Source organism: Phyllobates terribilis, unplaced genomic scaffold (genome assembly GCF_046119375.1).
Source record: "Phyllobates terribilis strain yellow unplaced genomic scaffold, ASM4611937v1 Scaffold_2__4_contigs__length_985480577, whole genome shotgun sequence".
In the NCBI taxonomy this organism is placed as follows: Eukaryota; Metazoa; Chordata; class Amphibia; order Anura; family Dendrobatidae; genus Phyllobates; species Phyllobates terribilis.
This window is the reverse complement of record NW_027362762.1, coordinates 951,208,409-951,229,881: the sequence shown is the minus strand read 5'-3', so window position 1 is coordinate 951,229,881 and position 21,473 is coordinate 951,208,409. Positions and strand designations below refer to the sequence as shown.

Sequence of the window (21,473 nt, the reverse complement as noted above, 5' to 3'; positions counted from 1 at the left end):
AGAATGGTTAACTCCCGGACGCATGAACTAATCTGGCAAGTAGTGGTGCCACGAAGAGACGCAGCCATGGTGATGGAGGCATACCACGACGGGGCTGGACACTTCGGATGGAAGAAGCTGGAGTTCCTGCTGCGCGGGCGGTTCCACTGGGTAGGCATGAGGGGAACCATCGAGAGGTGGTGCAGAGACTGTGGCCCGTGCAACCTAAGAAGGAAGGACCGTGCCAGCCAGAAGACCCCCCTTCAGTCCATCGTCACCAAGCAGCCGTTGGAACTGGTAGCCTTGGATCATGTAAACCTGACCCCAAGCAGAAGTGGCTACGTCTACGCGTTAACCATTGTGGATCATTACTCCCAGTTCTTGGTTGTTGTCCCCGTTAAGGACTTAACAGCTCAAACAGCAGCTAGAGCCTTCCAGCAGCACTTCTGCCGTCCACACGGGTACCCGGACCAAGTGCTGACGGACCAGGGACCTGCCTTTGAAGCGGAGGTCTTCCAGGAATTCTGCAATCTGTATGGCTGCCGGAAGATAAGGACGACACCCTATCATCCGCAAACTAATGGACTTTGTGAGAAAATGAACCAGGTGGTAATGGATCTTCTGAAAACGTTGCCCCTGGAAGAACGCAGTCTGTGGCCTGAGAAGCTGTCCGACCTGGTGGACCTATACAACTACATCCCTGTAGGTTCCACCAACTGTACCCCGGCTTACCTAATGAGGGCAAGGCCTGGTAAGCTACCTGTTGACCTGGAGATGGGAGTCCTGACACCCGAGGACACTTCACCGGAAGCAGACTGGGACACAGAGAGGCAGCAGCAGTACCGGAAAGTACAGGAGAGCGTGGAGCGAAGTCTCTGTCTCGCTAGGGAAAGACAAGAGAAAACTTACAACCAGTATGCTCCCGCTGTTCCCCTGGTACCCGGAGAGCAGGTCTTGAAGAGGAAGAGACGGCTCCACAAGTTGGACGACCAGTGGGAGAAGGACTCGTACACCGTACTGACCTCAAGCCACGATAACCCAAAGGTTTGTACCATCAGTAAAGACGGAGGGGAAACCACAGCCATTGTATCCCGGGATCACCTGAAGAAGTGTCCCGAACAGCTACGGAACCCAGAAGGAGAGCAAGAAGACCCTCGACCCGTAGAGGAAAGAGAAGATATGGTTAGTACTGTGCTCGGAGACTTCCCTCGGTCCTGGACTCAAGTCAATGGTGCAGTTGTGGTACCCGTCCTCACGTTCCTCCAACCAGCATCCCAAGTGCCTACGGAGCAACAGGTAGAGCTGGAAGAGCAGCCGGTCCAGGAGGCAGCAGACTCCACACAAGCAGAACAGGAGGATCAATCCTCTGCTCATAGTGAGCCTGCCGTACCCCTAGTGAGCCAAAGAGCCCGTAAACAGCTGCCCAGTTTACCCTTGACAGCTCCTACACCCTGTAGTTCAGGGCCAGACAGTCAGCTCCGTAGGTCCACTAGAGGCCAGTTACCCGCACGTTGGAGGATTTGAAGTGTTTAAATTGTTTTATTGAGGTCACCTGTCTGTTACTTGTAAATAATTATGTGTTTCTAGTTATTTTTAGGAGTCCTTGGTGGGTTTACCGGGAATCCTTGTACAATTGGTTGGAGTGTAACCTAGGAATGGACTAAAGACTGTTAAGGACTCGGGGCAGGACAGACCCCTACCTGGTTACGTCTCCCTGTTTTGGTGAAATGGACACCTTGCTTTTCTTCAAAATTGCACCCGGTTGCGGACACGCCGTAACCATCTTTATGTGTTTTTCTTATTGTATTATTATTGTTTATACCTTGTTATGTTTTTCTAAAAATATGTTTAGTCCCGGAGTACTAAATTTCACTAGGGGGGAATGTGGCACCCCAGGGGTCTGGTTTCCACAGTAACAGCAATGTTATGTCTGAGAGCAGGTGGGAGGTCTCTTGGTCAGGGATCCGATGCATGCCACACCTCCTGCCCAGTCCTGGGAGGGGAAGAACTTCCCCTATATAAACCTAGGGCTGAGGCAGGGTTAGTGAGTAGAGAAGAAGTAGAGACAGAGAAGAGCAACAGATATAGGAGAAGAACATCAGGAGCTCTGTGGGAGCAGTGCTATAAGGAGTCAGGGGCTGGCAGCTGCAGAGCTCGCCCTGACTGAGAATCTATCACCGGACCCGGAGTCCGAGGCTGTGGGGACTAATCCTTACCCACCAGCAGAAACCGCCCGGCAGGGGATTTCAGGTCCTCTGGCCAAGAAACCCGAAGGCACGGTCACACGCGTGGGACCAGCACCGCCGTCGTGGAGCGGACGCCACTAGAAGGCCCCGAGTCACCGGCCATACGGGTGAGCACCACACGGTACACTCAGGGACGTGGGCTACTTATACCCGCCTCTAGCAAGGTAGCCAGAAGAGTACAGTCAGTTTGGGAGGCCTACAACTCCGCCTGGCCAGGGGAGATCCCATCTGCTCAAGGACTGACCAGGCCCCGATCGCTAGCCAGTATTCCGGGAGGGTCTATCTTTATCACCAGTAAAGACCCTGAACTACACCGCATCGTCTCTGAGTGATTCCTGATACCCCCATCATCCACGTCGGCTGCCCTGAGGCCATACCCCTCCCGTTGGGGGTGATACTACCACGCTGCACAATCCTACCACCGGCCTCAGCGGTCTGCCCTGCAGCGGCAGCTCCTTCGCTGCATTCAACGGGTGGCGTAGTCGTCCAACATCTACCGCTAATACAACGCCACTTAGTCTGACTCCCTGGGCACGGACCGGGTCACCGCCACGAGACTACAACCCTCAACAGATCCGGCTCCGGGTAAGCTCCCCCGTGCGCGCGATGCCGCGCGAAGCAGCAGGCCCAGGGGCGCGTCATATATACCTGGATGGGAGACATATATACCAGGATGGGAGACATATATACCTGGATGGGTGGCATATATAACAGGATGGGGGACATATATACCTGGATAAGGGACATATATACCAAGATGGCAGACATATATCTGGATGGGGATATATATACCAGTATGGGGGACATATATACCACAATGGAGGACATATATTCCAGGATAAGGGACATATATACCAGGATGGGGACATATATACCAGGATGGGAGACATATATACCTGGATGGGGGACATATATACCAGGATGGGAGACATATATACCTGGATGGGGGACATATATACCAGGATGGGAGACATATATACCAGGATGGGGACATATATACCACAATGGAGGACATATATTCCAGGATAAGGGACATATATACCTGGATGGGGGACATATATACCTGGATGGGAGACATATATACCAGGATGGGAGACATATATACCTGGATGGGTGGCATATATAACAGGATGGGGGACATATATACCTGGATAAGGGACATATATACCAAGATGGCAGACGTATATCTGGATGGGGATATATATACCAGTATGGGGGACATATATACCACAATGGAGGACATATATTCCAGGATAAGGGACATATATGCCAGGATGGGGAGATATATACCTGGATAGGGGACATATATACCAGGATGGGGGACATATATACCTGGATGGGGGACATATACACCTGGATGGGGGACATATATACCAGGATGGGGGACATATATACCAGGATGGGGGACATATATACCTGGATGGGGGGCATATATATCAGGATGGGGGACATATATACCTGGATGGGGGACATATATACGAGGATGGGGGGCATACATATCAGGATGGGGGACATATATACCAGGAAGGGGACATATATACCAGGATGGGGGGCATATATACCAGGATGGGGGGCATATATACCAGGATGGGGGACATATATACCTGGATGGGGGACATATATACCAGGATGTCCTTACAGGATTTAGAACGCTACAAAGGCTTATAGAGCTGACCAGCATGGGTGTGGGGGGTCAGGTCAATATTTTGCCCCGGGGCCCATCAGACTCTAGTTGCCCCGCTGACTGTAAGGTGCCGCTGTGAGCTCTGTGCTTGGTCTGTGCTTGGTCCGCACACAGCCATGATCGCATTTGCCGACAGCCAGCAGAGATCTTGGAAATTCATAGCCACACTATGATGAATTTGCTGAACTTCTTAGCTCTGGGGGGTAAATCATTCACATCTGGGGGTGTTCACCCATGGCAATGCTCCGGGATATGCAGCACTAGTGCAGACCAGAGGGGGTGCGCTCACTTCCAGGAGGGACCCCCAGGTGCCAGGGAAGAGCAGTCAGGAGCTGGCACCACTTCTCGCCAGCAGCTGGGAGCCCCGAGCTGTACCACTGGCAGGGGAGGGGGGCGGGGAGGGGAGCGTCTCCCACCTGCTGTGCTCCGGGGTCGGGCTCATTGTCGCACACGCTCTGCCTCCCCCTACTCCCCGGCGCAGTGGACTGTTCCGCTCTGCTCCTCGCTCTTGTGCTGGAGCCCCCGCAGACAGCGGAGAGTCGGTGCCAGCTGCTGCCCGGGCTGTGTGCGTGCACCGGGCGCTGCTGCCGCCGCTGGATGGAAGCTGCCCCAGGACTGGGCTATGGCTGCTGCCACTATCCTGGGCTGCATGGCTCTGCTCTGTGCCACAGGTAAGTGCCGCATGCAACTTTGCTCCCCTGCAGGCGGCTGGCATCTGCCCAGACGGCACTGGGGGCATTGACCCCTTCTCTCCCCATTATTGGGGTCTCCTGTGCCCTTGGGTCAGTGCAGAGCACATTACCAGCAGGCAGTAATAACAGCAGGGGTCTGACCCCAGGGCTGGTGTCATTGCCAGGGTGGTGGGCACAGTGGGGGATGTGTCTCCAGGTCGCCCGCTCTCTGCTCTGGGCATCGCATGGGTTTTGTGATCAGTTCATTGTGGACATGACCTGATGCTGGAGGTACCAGCGGAGGGCACTGCATGTGGGGCGCCCGCAGCAGACAATGGGGTCCTCTGCACCCGCTGGGGGCATGATCTGAAGATGACCTCTGGGGTCTTGTCATGGATGCCTGGGTGTGGGCTCAGGTCGTACAGTCTGTGTTCAGTAAATCAACAGATTGTTGGCACCGTGCGCCCTGTTATGTGTATCCAAGGTGACAGCGGAGTGTGGGCACGCTGTAAGAAATACGCACATTGCTATGGCACCGTATACGGGGGGCTGCACCGTGCCCTTCATTAGCTGCACCTCATTTGCAGGTCATTGTGGTCTCTGGATTTGGCACAGGGTGATTTGTGATGTGGGCACTGCTGACTGCGGGAAGATTCATATCACATAGCCTCATATCTTGTGTTAGCAGCGGGCATTAGTAAGAAGGAGCACGAGCTCACTGCCCGTCATAAAGTTTGCTCTATGACATTACACCCACAATCTTTTCACAGCACTGCGCCCATAGATACAGCACTGCGCCCTTATATGCAGCACTGCACCCATAGATACAGCACTGCGCCCATATATAGCACTGCGCCCATAAATACAGCACTGCGCCCATACACACTGCACTGTGCCCATAGATACAGCACTGTGCCCTTATATGCAGCACTGCGCCCGTCATAAAGTTTGCTCTATGACATTACACCCACAATCTCGTCACAGCACTGCGCCCATACACACAGCACTGCGCCCACAGATACAGCACTGCACCCATACACACAGCACTGCACCCATAGATACAGCACTGCGCCCTTATATGCAGCACTGCGCCCTTACACACAGCGCTATGCCCATAGATACAGCACTGCGCCCATACACACAGCACTGCGCCCATACACACAGCACTGCGCCCTTATATGCAGCACTGCACCCATAGATACAGCACTGCGCCCATACACACAGCACTGCGCCCATAGATACTGCACTGCGCCCTTATATGCAGCACTATGCCCATTGATATAGCACGGCGCCCAGATACAGCACTGCACCCATAGATACAGCACTGTACCTTTATATGCAGCACTGCGCCTATAGATACAGCACTGCGCCCATGCACACAGCACTGTGTCCATATACACAGCACTGCGCCTATAGATACAGCACTGCGCCCATAGATACTGCACTGCGCCCATAGATACAGCACTGCGCCTATAGATACAGCACTGCGCACATACACACTGCACTGCGCCCATAGATACAGCACTGCACCCATACACACTGCACTGCGCACATAGATACTGCACTGCGCCCATAGATACAGCACTGCGCCCATACACACTGCACTGCGCCCATAGATACAGCACTGCGCCCATAAATACAGCACTGCGCCCATACACACTGCACTGCGCCCATAGATACTGCACTGCGCCCATAGATACAGCACTGCGCCCATAGATACAGCACTGCGCCCATACACACTGCACTGCGCCCATAGATACAGCACTGCGCCCAAACACACTGCACTGCTCCCATAGATACAGCACTGCGTCCATACACACAGCACTGCGTCCATACACACAGCACTGCGCCTATATATACAGCACTGCGCCCATACACACTGCACTGCGCCCATAGATACTGCACTGCGCCCATAGATACAGCACTGCGCCCATACACACTGCACTGCGCCCATAGATACAGCACTGCGCCCATACACACTGCACTGCGCCCATAGATACAGCACTGCGCCCATAGATACAGCACTGCGCCTATAGATACAGCACTGCGCCCATACACACTGCACTGCGCCCATAGATACTGCACTGCGCCCATAGATACTGCACTGCGCCCATACACACTGCACTGCGCCCATAGATACTGCACTGCGCCCATAGATACAGCACTGTGCCCATACACACTGCACTGCTCCCATAGATACAGCACTGCGCCCATACACACTGCACTGCGCCCATAGATACAGCACTGCACCCATAAATACAGCACTGCGTCCATACACACAGCACTGCACCCATACACACTGCACTGCGCCCATAGATACTGCACTGCGCCCATAGATACAGCACTGCGCCCATACACACAGCATTGCGCCCATAGATACAGCACTGCGCCCTTATATGCAGCACTGCGCCCATTGATATAGCACGGCGCCCAGATACAGCACTGCACCCATAGATACAGCACTGATCCCATAGATACAGCACTGTACCTTTATATGCAGCAATGTGCCCATAGATACAGCACTGCGCCCATAGATACAGCACTGCGCCCATAGATACAGCACTGTGCCCATACACACTGCACTGCACCCATAGATACAGCACTGTGCCCATAGATTCAGCACTGTGCCCATACACACAGCACTGCGCCCATAGATACAGCACTGCGCCCATACACACAGCACTGAGCCCATAGATGCAGCACTGCGCCCTTATATGCAGCACCGCGCCCTCACACACTGCACTGCGCTCATAGATACAGCACTGCGCCCATAGATACAGCACTGCGCCCATAGATACAGCACTGTGCCCTTATATGCAGCACTGCACCTATAGATACAGCACTGCGCCCATAGATACAGCACTGCGCCCATACACACAGCACTGCGCCCTTATATGCAGCACTGCGCCCTTACACACAGCACTGCGCCCATAGATACAGCACTGCTCCCATAGATACAGCACTACGCCCATACACACAGCATTGCTCCCATAGATACAGCACTGCGCCCATAGATACAGCACTGCGTCCATAGATACAGCACTGTACCTTTATATGCAGCAATGCGCCCATAGATACAGCACTGCGCCCATAAATACAGCACTGCGCCCATAGATACAGCACTGCGCCCATAGATACAGCACTGTGCCCATACACACTGCACTGCGCCCATAGATACAGCACTGTGCCCATACACACAGCACAGCCCCCATAGATACAGCACTGTGCCCATAGATACAGCACTGTGCCCATACACATTGCTCTGCGCCCATAGATGCAGCACTGCGCACATACACACAGCACTGCGCCCATAGATACAGCACTGCGCCCTTATATGCAGCACCGCGCCCTCACACACAGCACTGCGCCCATACACACTGCACTGCGCTCATAGATACAGCACTGCGCCCTTATATGCAGCACAGCACCTATAGATACAGCACTGCGCCCATATATATAGCACTGCGCCCATAAATACAGCACTGCGCCCATACACACTGCACTGCGCCCATAGATACAGCACTGCGCCCATACACACAGTACTGTGCCCATAGATACAGCACTGCGCCCATAGATACAGCACTGCACCCATACACACAGCACTGCGCCCTTACACACAGCACTGCGCCCTTATATGCAGCACTGCACCCATACACACATCACTGTGCCCTTATATGCAGCACTGCGCCCTTACACACAGCGCTATGCCCATAGATACAGCACTGCACCCATAGATACAGCACTTCGCCCATACACACAGCACTGCACCCATAGATACAGCACTGCGCCCTTATATGCAGCACTGCACATACACATACACAGAGCACTGCCCATAGATACAGCACTGTGCCCATACACAGAGCACTGCGCCCATAGATACAGCACTGCGCCCATAGATACAGCACTGCGCCCATACACACTGCACTGCGCCCATAGATACAGCACTGTGCCCATAGATACAGCACTGCGCCCATACACACAGCACTGCGCCCATAGATACAGCACTGCGCCCATAGATACAGCACTGCTTCCATAGATACAGCACTGCGCCCATAGATACAGCACTGCGCCCATACACACAGCACTGCGCCCATACACACAGCACTGCGCCCATAGATACAGCACTGCGCCCATAGATACAGCACTGCTTCCATAGATACAGCACTGCGCCCTTATATGCAGCACTGCACCCTTACACACAGCACTGCGCCCATAGATACAGCACTGCGCCCATACATACAGCACTGCGCCCATAGATACAGCACTGCACCCATACACACAGCACTGCACCCATAGATACAGCACAGCGCCCTTACACACAGCACTGCACCCATAGATACAGCACTGCGCCCATAGATACAGCACTGCGCCCATATATACAGCACTGCGCCCATATATACAGCACTGCGCCCATACACACAGCACTGCACCCATAGATACAGCACTGTGCCCATAGATACAGCACTGCGCCCATAGATACAGCACTGCGCCCATATATACAGCACTGCGCCCATATATACAGCACTGCGCCCATACACACAGCACTGCACCCATAGATACAGCACTGTGCCCATAGATACAGCACTGCGCCCATAGATACAGCACTGCGCCCATATATACAGCACTGCGCCCATATATACAGCACTGCGCCCATACACACAGCACTGCACCCATAGATACAGCACTGCTCCCATAGATACAGCACTGCGCCCTTATATGCAGCACTGCACCCTTACACACAGCACTGCGCCCATAGATACAGCACTGCGCCCATACATACAGCACTGCGCCCATAGATACAGCACTGCGCCCATACACACAGCACTGCACCCATAGATACAGCACTGTGCCCATAGATACAGCACTGTGCCCATACACACTGCACTGTGCCCATAGATACAGCACTGTGCCCATACACACAGCACTGCACCCATACACACAGCACTGCGCCCATAGATACAGCACTGCACCCTTATATGCAGCACTGCGCCCATAGATACATAGATACAGCACTGTGCCCATAGATACAGCACTGCACCCATACACAGAGCACTGCGCCCATAGATACAGCACTGGACTCTCACACACAGCACTGTGCCCATAGATACAGCACTGCACCCATAGATAAATCACTGCGCCCATACACACAGCACTGCGCCCATACACACAACACTGCACCCTTATACGCTGCACTGCGCCCATGGATATTGCTCTGCACCTATAGACATTGAATCCCTACACATAGTACTGTACCTTTACACACTGCACTTCTCCAATACACACTGCACCTGTACTGTACACGTTGCACTTTTCCCATAAACACTGCACTACAATCATACACACTGCACCTATGCACCCTGCACTTTGCCCATAAGCACTGCATTGCACCTATACCCTGCACTGCGCCCGTCCAGGCTGCACTGCATACAGCAGTAGGCCACTTCACTGTTGCTTTGGGTTAAAGACTGAGAAGAGCTTGTAATGCAACAGGAGCCGTGCGCGTGCTGCGGGGTGTGATGTGCTGGGTGTGATGTGCTGGGTGTGATGTGCCGGGTGTGATGTGCCGGGTGTGATGTGCGGGGTGTGATGTGCCGGGTGTGATGTGCAGGGTGTGATGCGCCGGGTGTGATGCGCCGGGTGTGATGTGCCGGGTGTGATGTGCTGGGTGTGATGTTACGGGTGTGATGTGCCAGGTGTGATGTGCTAGTTGCGATGTGCTGGTTGTGATGTGCTGGTTGTGATTTTGTGGTTGTGATGTGCAGGTTGTGATGTGCAGGTTGTGATGTGCCGGCCGTGATGTTCCGGCCATGATGTGATGTTCCGGGTGTGATGTGCTGGTTGTGATGTGTCTGTTGTGATGTGCCGGGTGTGATGTGCTGGTTGTGATGTGCCTGGTGTGATGTGCCGGTTGTGATGTGCTGGGTGTCTTGTGCCAGGTGTCTTGTGCCGGGTGTGATGTGCCGGTTGTGATGTGCCGGCTGTGATGTGCCGGTTGTGATGTGCAGGGTGTGGTGTGCCGGCTGTGATGTGCCTGTTGAAATGTGCGGGGTGTGATGTGCCGGCTGTGATGTGCTGGCTTTGATGTGCCGGCTGTGATGTGCCGGTTGTGATGTGCCGGGTGTGATGTGCCGGCTGTGTTTGTGCCGGGTGTGATGTGCCGGTTGTGATGTGCCGGGTGTGATGTGCCGGGTGTGATGTGCCGGTTGTGATGTGCCGGGTGTGATGTGTCGGCTGTGATGTGCCGGCTGTGATGTGCGGGGTGTGATGTGCTGGGTGTGATGTGCCGGGTGCGATGTGCCGGTTGTGATGTGCGGGGTGTGATGTGCGGGGTGTGATGTGCCGGGTGTGATGTGCCGGCTGTGATGTGTTGGTTGTGATGTGCCTGGTGTGATGTGCTGGCTGTGATGTGCCGGCTATGATGTGCCGGTTGTGATGTGCCGGCCGTGATGTGCTGGTTGTGATGTGTCTGTTGTGATGTGCGGGGTGTGATGTGCCGGTTGTGATGTGCCGGGTGTGATGTGCCAGATGTGATGTGCTAGTTGTGATGTGCTGGTTGTGATTTTGTGGGTGTGATGTGCTGGGTGTGATGTGCTGGTTGTGATGTACCGGTTGTGATGTGCCGGTTGTGATTTTGTGGGTGTGATGTGCCGGGTGTGATGTGCTGGGTGTGATGTGTCGGCTGTGATGTGTCGGCTGTGATGTGTCGGCTGTGATGTGCCGGCTGTGATGTGCGGGGTGTGATGTGCCGGGTGTGATGTGCCGGGTGTGATGTACCGGTTGTGATGTGCGGGGTGTGATGTGTCGGGTGTGATGTGCCGGTTGTGATGTGCCACGTGTGATGTGCCGGCTGTGATGTGCTGGTTGTGATGTGCCACGTGTGATGTGCCAGGTGTGATGTGCTGGTTGTGATGTGCCACGTGTGATGTGCCAGGTGTGATGTGCTGGCTGTTATGTGCCGGCTATGATGTGCCGGTTGTGATGTGCCGGCCGTGATGTGCTGGTTGTGATGTGTCTGTTGTGATGTGCGGAGTGTGATGTGCCGGTTGTGATGTGCCGGGTGTGATGTGCCAGATGTGATGTGCCAGATGTGATGTTCTAGTTGTGATGTGCTGGTTGTGATTTTGTGGGTGTGATGTGCTGGGTGTGATGTGCCACGTGTGATGTGCCGGCTGTGATGTGCTGGTTGTGATGTGCCACGTGTGATGTGCCAGGTGTGATGTGCTGGTTGTGATGTGCCACGTGTGATGTGCCAGGTGTGATGTGCTGGCTGTTATGTGCCGGCTATGATGTGCCGGTTGTGATGTGCCGGCCGTGATGTGCTGGTTGTGATGTGTCTGTTGTGATGTGCGGGGTGTGATGTGCCGGTTGTGATGTGCCGGGTGTGATGTGCCAGATGTGATGTGCCAGATGTGATGTGCTAGTTGTGATGTGCTGGTTGTGATTTTGTGGGTGTGATGTGCCGGGTGTGATGTGCCGGTTGTGATGTGCCGGTAGTGATGTGCCGACTGTGATGTGCCGGCTGTGATGTGCAGGGTGTGATGTGTGGGGTGTGATGTGCGGGGTGTGATGTGCTGGGTGTGATGTGCCGGGTGTGATGTGCCGGGTGTGATGTGCTGGTTGTGATGTGCCAGATGTGATGTGTCTGTTGTGATGTGCTGGTTGTGATTTTGTGGGTGTGATGTGCTGGGTGTGATGTGCTGGTTGTGATGTGCTAGTTGTGATGTGCTGGTTGTGATTTTGTGGGTGTGATGTGCCGGTTGTGATGTGCCGGGTGTGATGTGCCGGTTGTGATGTGCCGGTTGTGATGTGCTGACTGTGATGTGCCGGCTGTGATGTGCAGGGTGTGATGTGCTGGCTGTGATGTGCAGGGTGTGATGTGCCGGCTGTGATGTGCAGGGTGTGATGTGCCGGTTGTGATTTTGTGGGTGTGATGTGCCGGTTGTGATGTGCTGACTGTGATGTGCCGGCTGTGATGTGCAGGGTGTGATGTGCTGGCTGTGATGTGCTGACTATGATGTGCCGGCTGTGATGTGCAGGGTGTGATGTGCTGGGTGTGATGTGCTGACTGTGATGTGCCGGCTGTGATGTGCAGGGTGTGATGTGCTGACTATGATGTGCCGGCTGTGATGTGCAGGGTGTGATGTGCTGGGTGTGATGTGCTGACTGTGATGTGCCGGCTGTGATGTGCAGGGTGTGATGTGCAGGGTGTGATGTGCCGGCTGTGATGTGCAGGGTGTGATGTGCAGGGTGTGATGTGCTGACTGTGATGTGCCGGCTGTGATGTGCAGGGTGTGATGTGCTGGGTGTGATGTGCCGGCTGTAATGTGCCGGCTGTGATGTGCCGGCCGTGATGTGCAGGGTGTGATGTGCTGGCTGTGATGTGCTGACTATGATGTGCCGGCTGTGATGTGCAGGGTGTGATGTGCTGGGTGTGATGTGCTGACTGTGATGTGCCGGCTGTGATGTGCAGGGTGTGATGTGCTGACTATGATGTGCCGGCTGTGATGTGCAGGGTGTGATGTGCTGGGTGTGATGTGCTGACTGTGATGTGCCGGCTGTGATGTGCAGGGTGTGATGTGCAGGGTGTGATGTGCCGGCTGTGATGTGCAGGGTGTGATGTGCAGGGTGTGATGTGCCGGCTGTGATGTGCAGGGTGTGATGTGCCGGTTGTGATTTTGTGGGTGTGATGTGCCGGTTGTGATGTGCTGACTGTGATGTGCAGGGTGTGATGTGCTGACTGTGATGTGCCGGCTGTGATGTGCAGGGTGTGATGTGCTGGGTGTGATGTGCCGGCTGTGATGTGCCGGCTGTGATGTGCCGGCCGTGATGTGCCGGCCGTGTTGTGCCGGGTGTGATGTGCCGGGTGTGATGTGCTGGGTGTATGGCGCGGGCAGTAGTGTTCTCCTTATTACACTGGTGTAGATGTGTGCGGTGCCCAGGTGCCCGCTGTGAGGCTGAGGATGATGGCAGCCTATGGTGATGACAGGCAGTGATTGTTCAGTCCGGGTCCTGCGCTCCTCTCCTCTCCCTCAGTTATGAAGCTGCATAATAATAGGGGGAGATTATTATGCGTGACACCATCTGGGCTGACATCAGCACCTCCAGCCCGCGCCGCCGCCGATCACATTTGTATGTTATCATTCTTACTTCCCGCTGACCGGAATATTAACCAGGAGGATTGATCCGCGCCCAGGAAGAGGCTTTGATTGCTTTGTGCAAACATTACATTCCAGATCCCAGAGGTGATGATTAAAAGACCAGTCACTGCGTATTGGCAGGTGGCGCATTTATCACGTAGCCGAGGAAAGCAGCAGATGCCGGGGACTGGCACTGCACCACTGGCATCCAGAGACGACCGCTCAGCTGCCTGCACCTCTTGTGTTACTCTTAACATAACAATTCAGGAGCATCTTTTCTTCAAACTTTGAGTTGTGCCGCTCCTCTGTTACTCTTCCTGGAAATCCTATGAAAAATGTGACAACTGGAGGTCACCATTCATTTTGTCCCTGCATTGGATTGGTAACATTGACACATTCCAAAAATTCCAGGAAGAAGAACAGAGAAACAACCCAGCATCCTGCCAGGTGCTTTGTAAAGAGTGTCTAAATTAGTGTCTATTGCTGGGAAACAACTAATATATTACTTCCATGAGGAACTGCCACCCAACTTTCCCCGACCCCTGAGTGGCAGGTTTGCCCAGGCCTCTCGTAGATAAATGCAAAACCAAATTATGACTTTATGTAATGAGTCTGTACAATGTACTGTACTAAACCGGACGTACTACCACCACATGAGCACTCACTCAGCTTTCCCAGGCTAGTGAATGGAGAATGGATCTGGTTTTTCAGCAATAACAACGTTGTATCTCAGCACAACTTAGAGTAACAGTCTAGAAAGTTCACTATGGATATAACCCATCTTTCCCAGTCTCTGGATTGTAACCCATCTTTTCCAGTATCTGCATTAGTAAGTTGTACACTATGGGAAAGCTGAGTGACATACAATGGACAAGCTCAAAAGCTGCTTTCCCAGTCTCCTGAATGAAAACTGGATCTATTTTTGCAGCAGCGCGGGATATTCTGATAAACATTTCCCACGGGGTTTCCCAACCCAGCTTTCCCAGTATCCTTAAACGCAAATGAATCTAGTTTTTCAGCAATGATAGCACGTAGGATAGATCTCTATGTTACTAGATAGATCTCTATATTACTAAGTAGATTTGCTCTCCATTCAGGAGACTGGAAAAGCTGAGTGATAACCAACACATCTCTTGTAGGGAATCTCACCCAGCTTTCCTAGTCTCCTGAATAGCAAATACATCTAAGTTTTTCTTTATAAGGAGCCTCGGATACATGACTACACAGCTAAGTAGATTTTCAGTCCAGAGCTTTTGAAAAGCTTGGGGGCAACCAATACATTTTCCCCTCGCAATCTCCTTACTTTTCCAACCTCCTGAATGGCAAATACATAAAGTTTTGCAATGATTCGAGTGTTTACTGTTTCCACAGAAGTTACTACCCAGCTTTCCTAGTCTCCCGAATAGCAGTTATGGACTTTTAACTTGACAGATTTGCAGTAAGTGATCTTAGAAAAGCTGGGTGACGACCCATGCAGTGTACACGGCTTATAACCCAACATTTCCAGTCTCCTGATGAGTTTTGCAGTAAGAGTTGGGGGAGGGGTAGGGATTTATCGTGGCATAACTTGGCAGATTTGCCGGATTTGTCTGGATCTCGGCTGTGGGAAAGATTTCCTTGGGTTATATGGAAGGAGAGGTCACCAGATCTGGAGGAGCACAGGGGAGGACAATGCCTTTGTCTCATTGTATACAAGTAGCAGATGCGGAGGGGTGTAAGAAGTGGCGAACTAAACCCTGCATGACAAAGCCAGGCCACAATATGGGGATGGACACAAAAGAAGTGAGAATATATTAGGTGCCTATAGGAAGTCTGCTGATGTGGATATCAGCAATATCGTTGCAACAGTGCGGTGCGTATATGCCTCAGATTTTGCACGTGCAAAAAAAAAAAACCGCAGAATATTACAGCTCCAGCAAAGTTGATGAGATCTCTATAAACCTCATGCACACTAAGATTATTTATTTTTTTAACATTGTGAAAATTGATCCGCAGTGCGATTTTATAGTCCGCAGTTTGTCAATTTCTATTGCAGCAAACATTCGTTTTATTTGCCGATTTTTTCCCATAGAATGAGATGAGCAAATTTCGCCAATAAAAAAAAAACGCATGTCGTCCACACATGACTTTATAAGTTTTATGAAAGCATGGTAACTATGCAAACAGAAAATATATATATAAAAAAGTTTTATTTAAAACCTGACGTAACAAAAAGAGACAAAAACCGCAGCTGAAAGAAAACACATTCAAATATATGTAAAAAAAAAAAGCATTAAAAACACATTAAAATAAATTAGCTGATGCTTAAATGCTGCAGAAAGTCCGCAGTGGGAACTTAAGAGAGCGGTGTGGCAGATAGGATAAGTGCATGTGGAATTTTTTTAGTTCTTAAAGAAGTTCTGGAAATGGAACCAGCTACTCAAATTGTTGCAAATATTAAAAAAAAAAAAAAAAGCACCATAAACCTTAAGCAACTGTAAATTTCCACTGCTGACACTCTTCAGGTCCTGTCTGGTCATTCCCAGAAGAGTCTAGTCTGGATGTGACTGACCACAAGTATGTAAGTGGCATGGCATTGTGACCGCCGCTCACTCACTGCCAATGCAGGGGAATCGTGACAGTGTGTGCATTGTACGATTCAGCAGACTTTTCTTTTCAGCCCAGAAAACCCCTTTAATGTTGGAAATAACCACTTTAAGGATATATTGATAATCCTCCATACTGCAGAAAACTTGTTGGAGGAGGGATAACAGTATGGTGATGTTAAAGGTTTGGCCTCTTAGGCTATGTTCATACGTTTCTTTTTTGCTGCGTTTAAGACGTTCAAGCAGAGTAGGCCTCATTGATCGAAACTGAGCCTGTAGCCCATAGCAACCAATCACAGCGCAGGTCTCATTTCTTAAATTGCTCTCGTAGAATGAAAGCTGCACTTTGATTGGTTGCTATGGGTAACAAAGAAAGTTTTCTTTCAGATAGTTGAACCCATTCTTAAAATAGGGCGTCCTGGTACTGCCGGGGTATAGACTGGGCTCAAGAGCTGTTCCCACTCCATACACAGCGGACGCCGGCTGTGTTATACAGCTGGCACTTGCCTCTAACAGCATCGATCAGAGTGAGCTCTGGTCCTTGCTGTTTAACCGTTTAGATGCCGCTTTCAATCTCTGACAGCGGCATTTAAACAACCCGATTCCATGGCTGAATCATTCCTATGCTTGTCGCCCATCCCCATGCTGAAAGCCCCATCGCTGCCATCTTGGTGCTCTTGGAGATCAGTAATATTCCTACATAGTGTAATACTGTGATATTGCAGTATGTAGAACAAACGATCAGACGATCACAAGGTCAAGACCCCAAGAGGGGACTAAAAAATAAAATAAAAAATAATAAAATATGTTTAAAAAAATATATAAAATATTAAAACACCTTTAAAAAATAAACATATATGGTATCGTCGTAATTAAATGGTATTTTAAATGCCCAAAAGAAAACTACCAGAATTGCCGTTATTTTGACGCCACACCTCCCCCCCCAATGCAATTAAAAGCTATCAATATGTTGTATGCACCACTTAATGGAATAGATTAAAAACCCTCAAAAAACAATAACCCCCTCATCTAGCTCCATCGATAGAAAAAATAAAAAAAGTCATAAGTCTCAAAATCGTGAAATAAATCACTTTTTTTTTCAATCGTTTCAATTTTTTTAAAGCCTCCAAAATATATAAATGAAAAAAGTCTGGAAAACCTCAAAAAAATGGCGGAATTGCATTTTTCCCCCCAGAATTTGACCGCATTAGGATTTATTTTACTATTTTTCAGTACATTACATGATAAAATGGATGGGGTCATTCAAAACTACGACTTGTCCCGTGATAAAAAACAAAACAATATATAACCTGATATAGGTTACGCCGACGGAAAAGTAAAAAAGGTTGTGGCTTTTGGAAGGAGAGGAAGAAAAGATGAAAACGCCCCCAAAAATGAAAAATCGCCTGGTTGCAGAAAGGGTTAATAGATCGGCCTCATTATGTGTTTAGGCTGGGTTCAGAGGATCGTATTTTTCGGTCAGTGTGATTTTCATTATGGGTGTAAGTAAGGTAGGAAAAACCTGGCAGCGTGCACCATCCTCGCCCGCTGGGCGTATGAGACGGCGCTTGTTTCATGGCAGGCGGCTCCTGCACCCGTCCACGATGCAGACGATTGCGCGGAGCTGCACTGACACCGCTGCACGTCTGCACTCTGACGATATTTATGTGAACCCTGACTAAATATTAAATTAGATCTGTGTCTTGTGCTGACTCTGCAGGGCACACGACGTGTCTGATAATAGGATCCGTGCCGCGCGGATGACCCATCACATGACACCGGACAGAAAAGACGCATTATTTGTGTCAGTAGTTTCCCTGTGTAAAGGTCAAGCCTGACAAACATGGCTGCTCTGATGAGGACGAAGCGAAGGAAATGTCTGCGGGACAAGGAATCTACACTATATGGAGAAAATTACTGTCTTAATCTGTGAATTACGATTTTTCCTTCAGTCTTATTGCCCACTGTGTATAACATCCGGCTCCCCACCCCCAATGTATAAAATCATTTCCTGCTGTCCCCCCAGTGTATAACATCCAGCCCCTCACCTCTGGTATATAATATCCAGCCCCTCACCCCCAGTGTATAACATCCAGCCCCTCACCTCTGGTATATAATATCCAGCCCCTCACCCCCAGTGTATATGACGCGCCCCTGGGCTTGAGTCGTGCGGCATCGCGCGCACGGGGCTTACCCGGAGCCGGATCAGATAGGGGTAGTAGTCTCGTGGCGGTGACCCGGTCCGTGCCCAGGGAGTCAAACTGAGTGGCAGTATTTAGCAGTAGATGTTAGAATGTTCGACTACGCCACACGTGGATTGCGGTCATGAGACCGCCACTGCAGGGCAGACCGCCGAGGCTGGTGTTGTTGGTGCAGCTGAGAATGGAACGACTCCCCACGGGAGGAGTATTGCCTCAGGGCAGCTATTGTAGAGTTGATGATGGGGGTGATGGTGCGGATGTCCCAGTACTGGTGGTGCAGGTACGACGATGAAACACGGAGTCTGGTAGTGCAGTTTCAAAAGCTTTACTCACGGTTCTTTATCAGGTCGCTTGTGCACAGTAGGACCACCCGAGTCATGCTGTGTTCACCAGGTCAGGGACTCGGCCAACTCCCAGGCAATTCCAGAGCGTGGTCCAGAGCTCCCCTCTCTTCCTTCCTACTGGCCGTCCCCACCAGGGATCCACCTTTGTCCGGCTCCCTCGGGCCTTCTGGTGGTGAAACCTTTCCCGGCTTCCCTGACCCTATACGTGGTTTGCCTTCCTGGTGGATGTGGCGAGGGGTCCACGACCTCCGGTTCCTGGCTGAGGATATTTGGCCTCCACCAGTTTGGGATCCGGTACCCTGTTCTGCCAACCCTTCACCCGTTTTCGTTCTCTTGTGGGATCTCAGGGTTCCCTCTATGCTTGCGTCTCTGGGCCTTTCTTTGTGTTTCTCCTCTTCCTTCTCTCTCCTCTCTGCTTCAGGCCTAGCTCTGGAGCTGGGCCCAGACGGAGCCACAGCTCCCTGTCAGCCCTCTCTGGCTGAACTCTCTCTCAGCTTCTCCTCAGACTGAACTCTCTTGTTCCTAGATGGTGCCCACCTTTATACTCCCTCTGACACCCGAGCCCTGGTGACAATGCAACCAATGGGCTCCTACCTATGCCCAGAGTCCCTCCCCTGTCTGCTCCTACACCACTGGGATGTTCCTCCCCCCCCCCACTCCAGCCAGGGACAGACGCTGTCGTACCTGCACAACTATCTGGTGGGAGTACCGTTGTTCTGTCCCCCGGAAATGGGGTGAGTGTAGTGCATGCAGCTAACTGAGCTCTGTTCCATTCTCCATCCTTACCCGGGAGTGGAATACCACACCTCTGGTTCGAGGTGCAATACCCCTGTAGCAGCCGAGTCCTCGGGGTGCTACATTCCCCCCTGGTAAATCACAGCACGTCCTCGGGCTGGAAAAGAGCAAAACAATTTAGACATACAAAAATTTTTAAAGTGTACACTCGCATGTAAGATATATTAACTTTCAATCATCCCTTTATGGGAGGTACTTTTCTTCTTTTAACGTTACAGGTATAAAACATTACGGAAACATTATCAGACTTTCTGCACACACTTATAAAATACCATCAACTTTTTTAGCAAAAACTTTTTCATATAAAACATTCTTGATCAACACATTCTTGATCTCTGGTCACCGTGCAACTTGTGACCAGGTAAAGTGCAACAGTCTCTAGTTCTAACGTAGAAACGCAGTTCTTCTATAAAACCAGTAGGGGGCGCCTTAGGAAGCGCAACTATTTACAGGGTGGCCGCTCTCAGTCCTCGACCAGTGGGGAATAAGAAAAATGGCTGCTCACAGTCCTCAGCCTGGTTAGGGATAGGGGCACACAGGAAACAGTTCCTTTAAACAGTTCCACACTAGTCCCAACGGGGACCACACTTCAATTAGCAGCAATCCTTGTACCCCAACGGGTAACTATATACAGTACTTTGTTTATGCTACTTCCCTTCAGTAGCGGTGTCCTCTCCTCGTTTCCTCCTGAGGGTAGTCTTCAGACCCGTCCGGGTCCTCTTGGTCTTCCTCATCCTGCATCTCCTCCTCCGTCAACCGGTGCACGTGAAGGGCGTATGGTCCCTTAGCACACTGATGCCGGGTGAAGGTGACCACATCACCCGGGTAAAGGTCACGTCCGCGGTGTCCCTCCGGCAGGTGGCTCTCAACATCCCTGCGGGTGACAAAGACGTCGCCGGGGGTTCGGTGATCCCGGATAAAGCCCCAGCCATGCTCCAACTGGAACTTTATTACGGTCCCGTTGGCGCGGGGATCGTGGGCCGTACGGGGGTTTCGTCGGGCCCGGCGTTTCTGCTCCGCGCTTTGGACCTGCAGCCGTTCCTCGCGGATCCGCCTCTCTCGCCGTTCTCTCCCAAAGACCTCTAGCTGTTGACGGCAGCACTCCTCACGCTGGGCTGCGGCCGCCCGGGTCTCTTGGGTGAATCCCATGAGGTCCTCACCGGTGGGATCCCATGCGAATTGGGCGTCTTCCAACGGGAGCGGGACAATTTTAGCGGGTGCCGGTGCCGGGATCAGAGGCTCACACAGGGGCCGTTCCCTCCGGAGTCGGGGGTTGATGTACTCCGGTGGCCACACGAAGGGCAGCCCGTCCGGGCTAGTATGCTGCGCAAAGAGATCTTCGCCCAGGGGCAGCACTGTGGAGGTCGAGGGCGCTGTGGGGGCAGCGGCGCCCGGAGGTACTCGGCCTTGCGTCCAGGCCGGAGGCATCCTCTGTGGATCCAGGTATGGCACCTTTGGGGAAGAGGGTGCTGGAGGGGCAGCGGCGCCCGGATTCACCAGGCCTTGCGACCAGGCCGGTGGCGCTGTGGAGGTAGAGGGCGCTGTGGAGACCGCGGCACCCGGGGGTACTCGGCCCTGAGACCAGGCCGGTGGTACTTCCTGCTTTGCCGCACTCAGGGTCAAGGGGCATGGCGTAACAGAGGGCGTGACCGCGGCTCCTGCCACTTGAGGCCTAGTTAGGAGCGGTGGCGGTGCGGCAACGGGCGCGGTGAGTGGGACTTCGGGCTCTGCGACGGGGAGCTGGGGCAGGCTTTCGGCTACTGGGCTCGGGGTGATGACGTCCCCATTACCTGCTTCCATCCCTGCGGCTCCCTCCGCGGCGTCGTCTCCG

General features: G+C 52.1%; 1 protein-coding gene across 4 annotated transcripts in view; it reads left to right on the top strand.

The window, feature by feature from the left end:
* The first annotated feature begins 4,388 nt into the window (after nucleotides 1-4,388).
* The window catches only part of ILDR2 (immunoglobulin like domain containing receptor 2), a 299,279-nt gene continuing 282,194 nt past the window's right edge, over nucleotides 4,389-21,473 (top strand). For all 4 annotated transcript variants that reach the window (XM_073668555.1, XM_073668552.1, XM_073668553.1 and 1 more), the window contains exon 1: nucleotides 4,389-4,580. In XM_073668555.1, coding sequence (XP_073524656.1) covers nucleotides 4,532-4,580 — 49 coding nt within the window. In that variant the 5' untranslated portion in view covers nucleotides 4,389-4,531. The remainder of the gene's footprint in view (nucleotides 4,581-21,473) is intronic.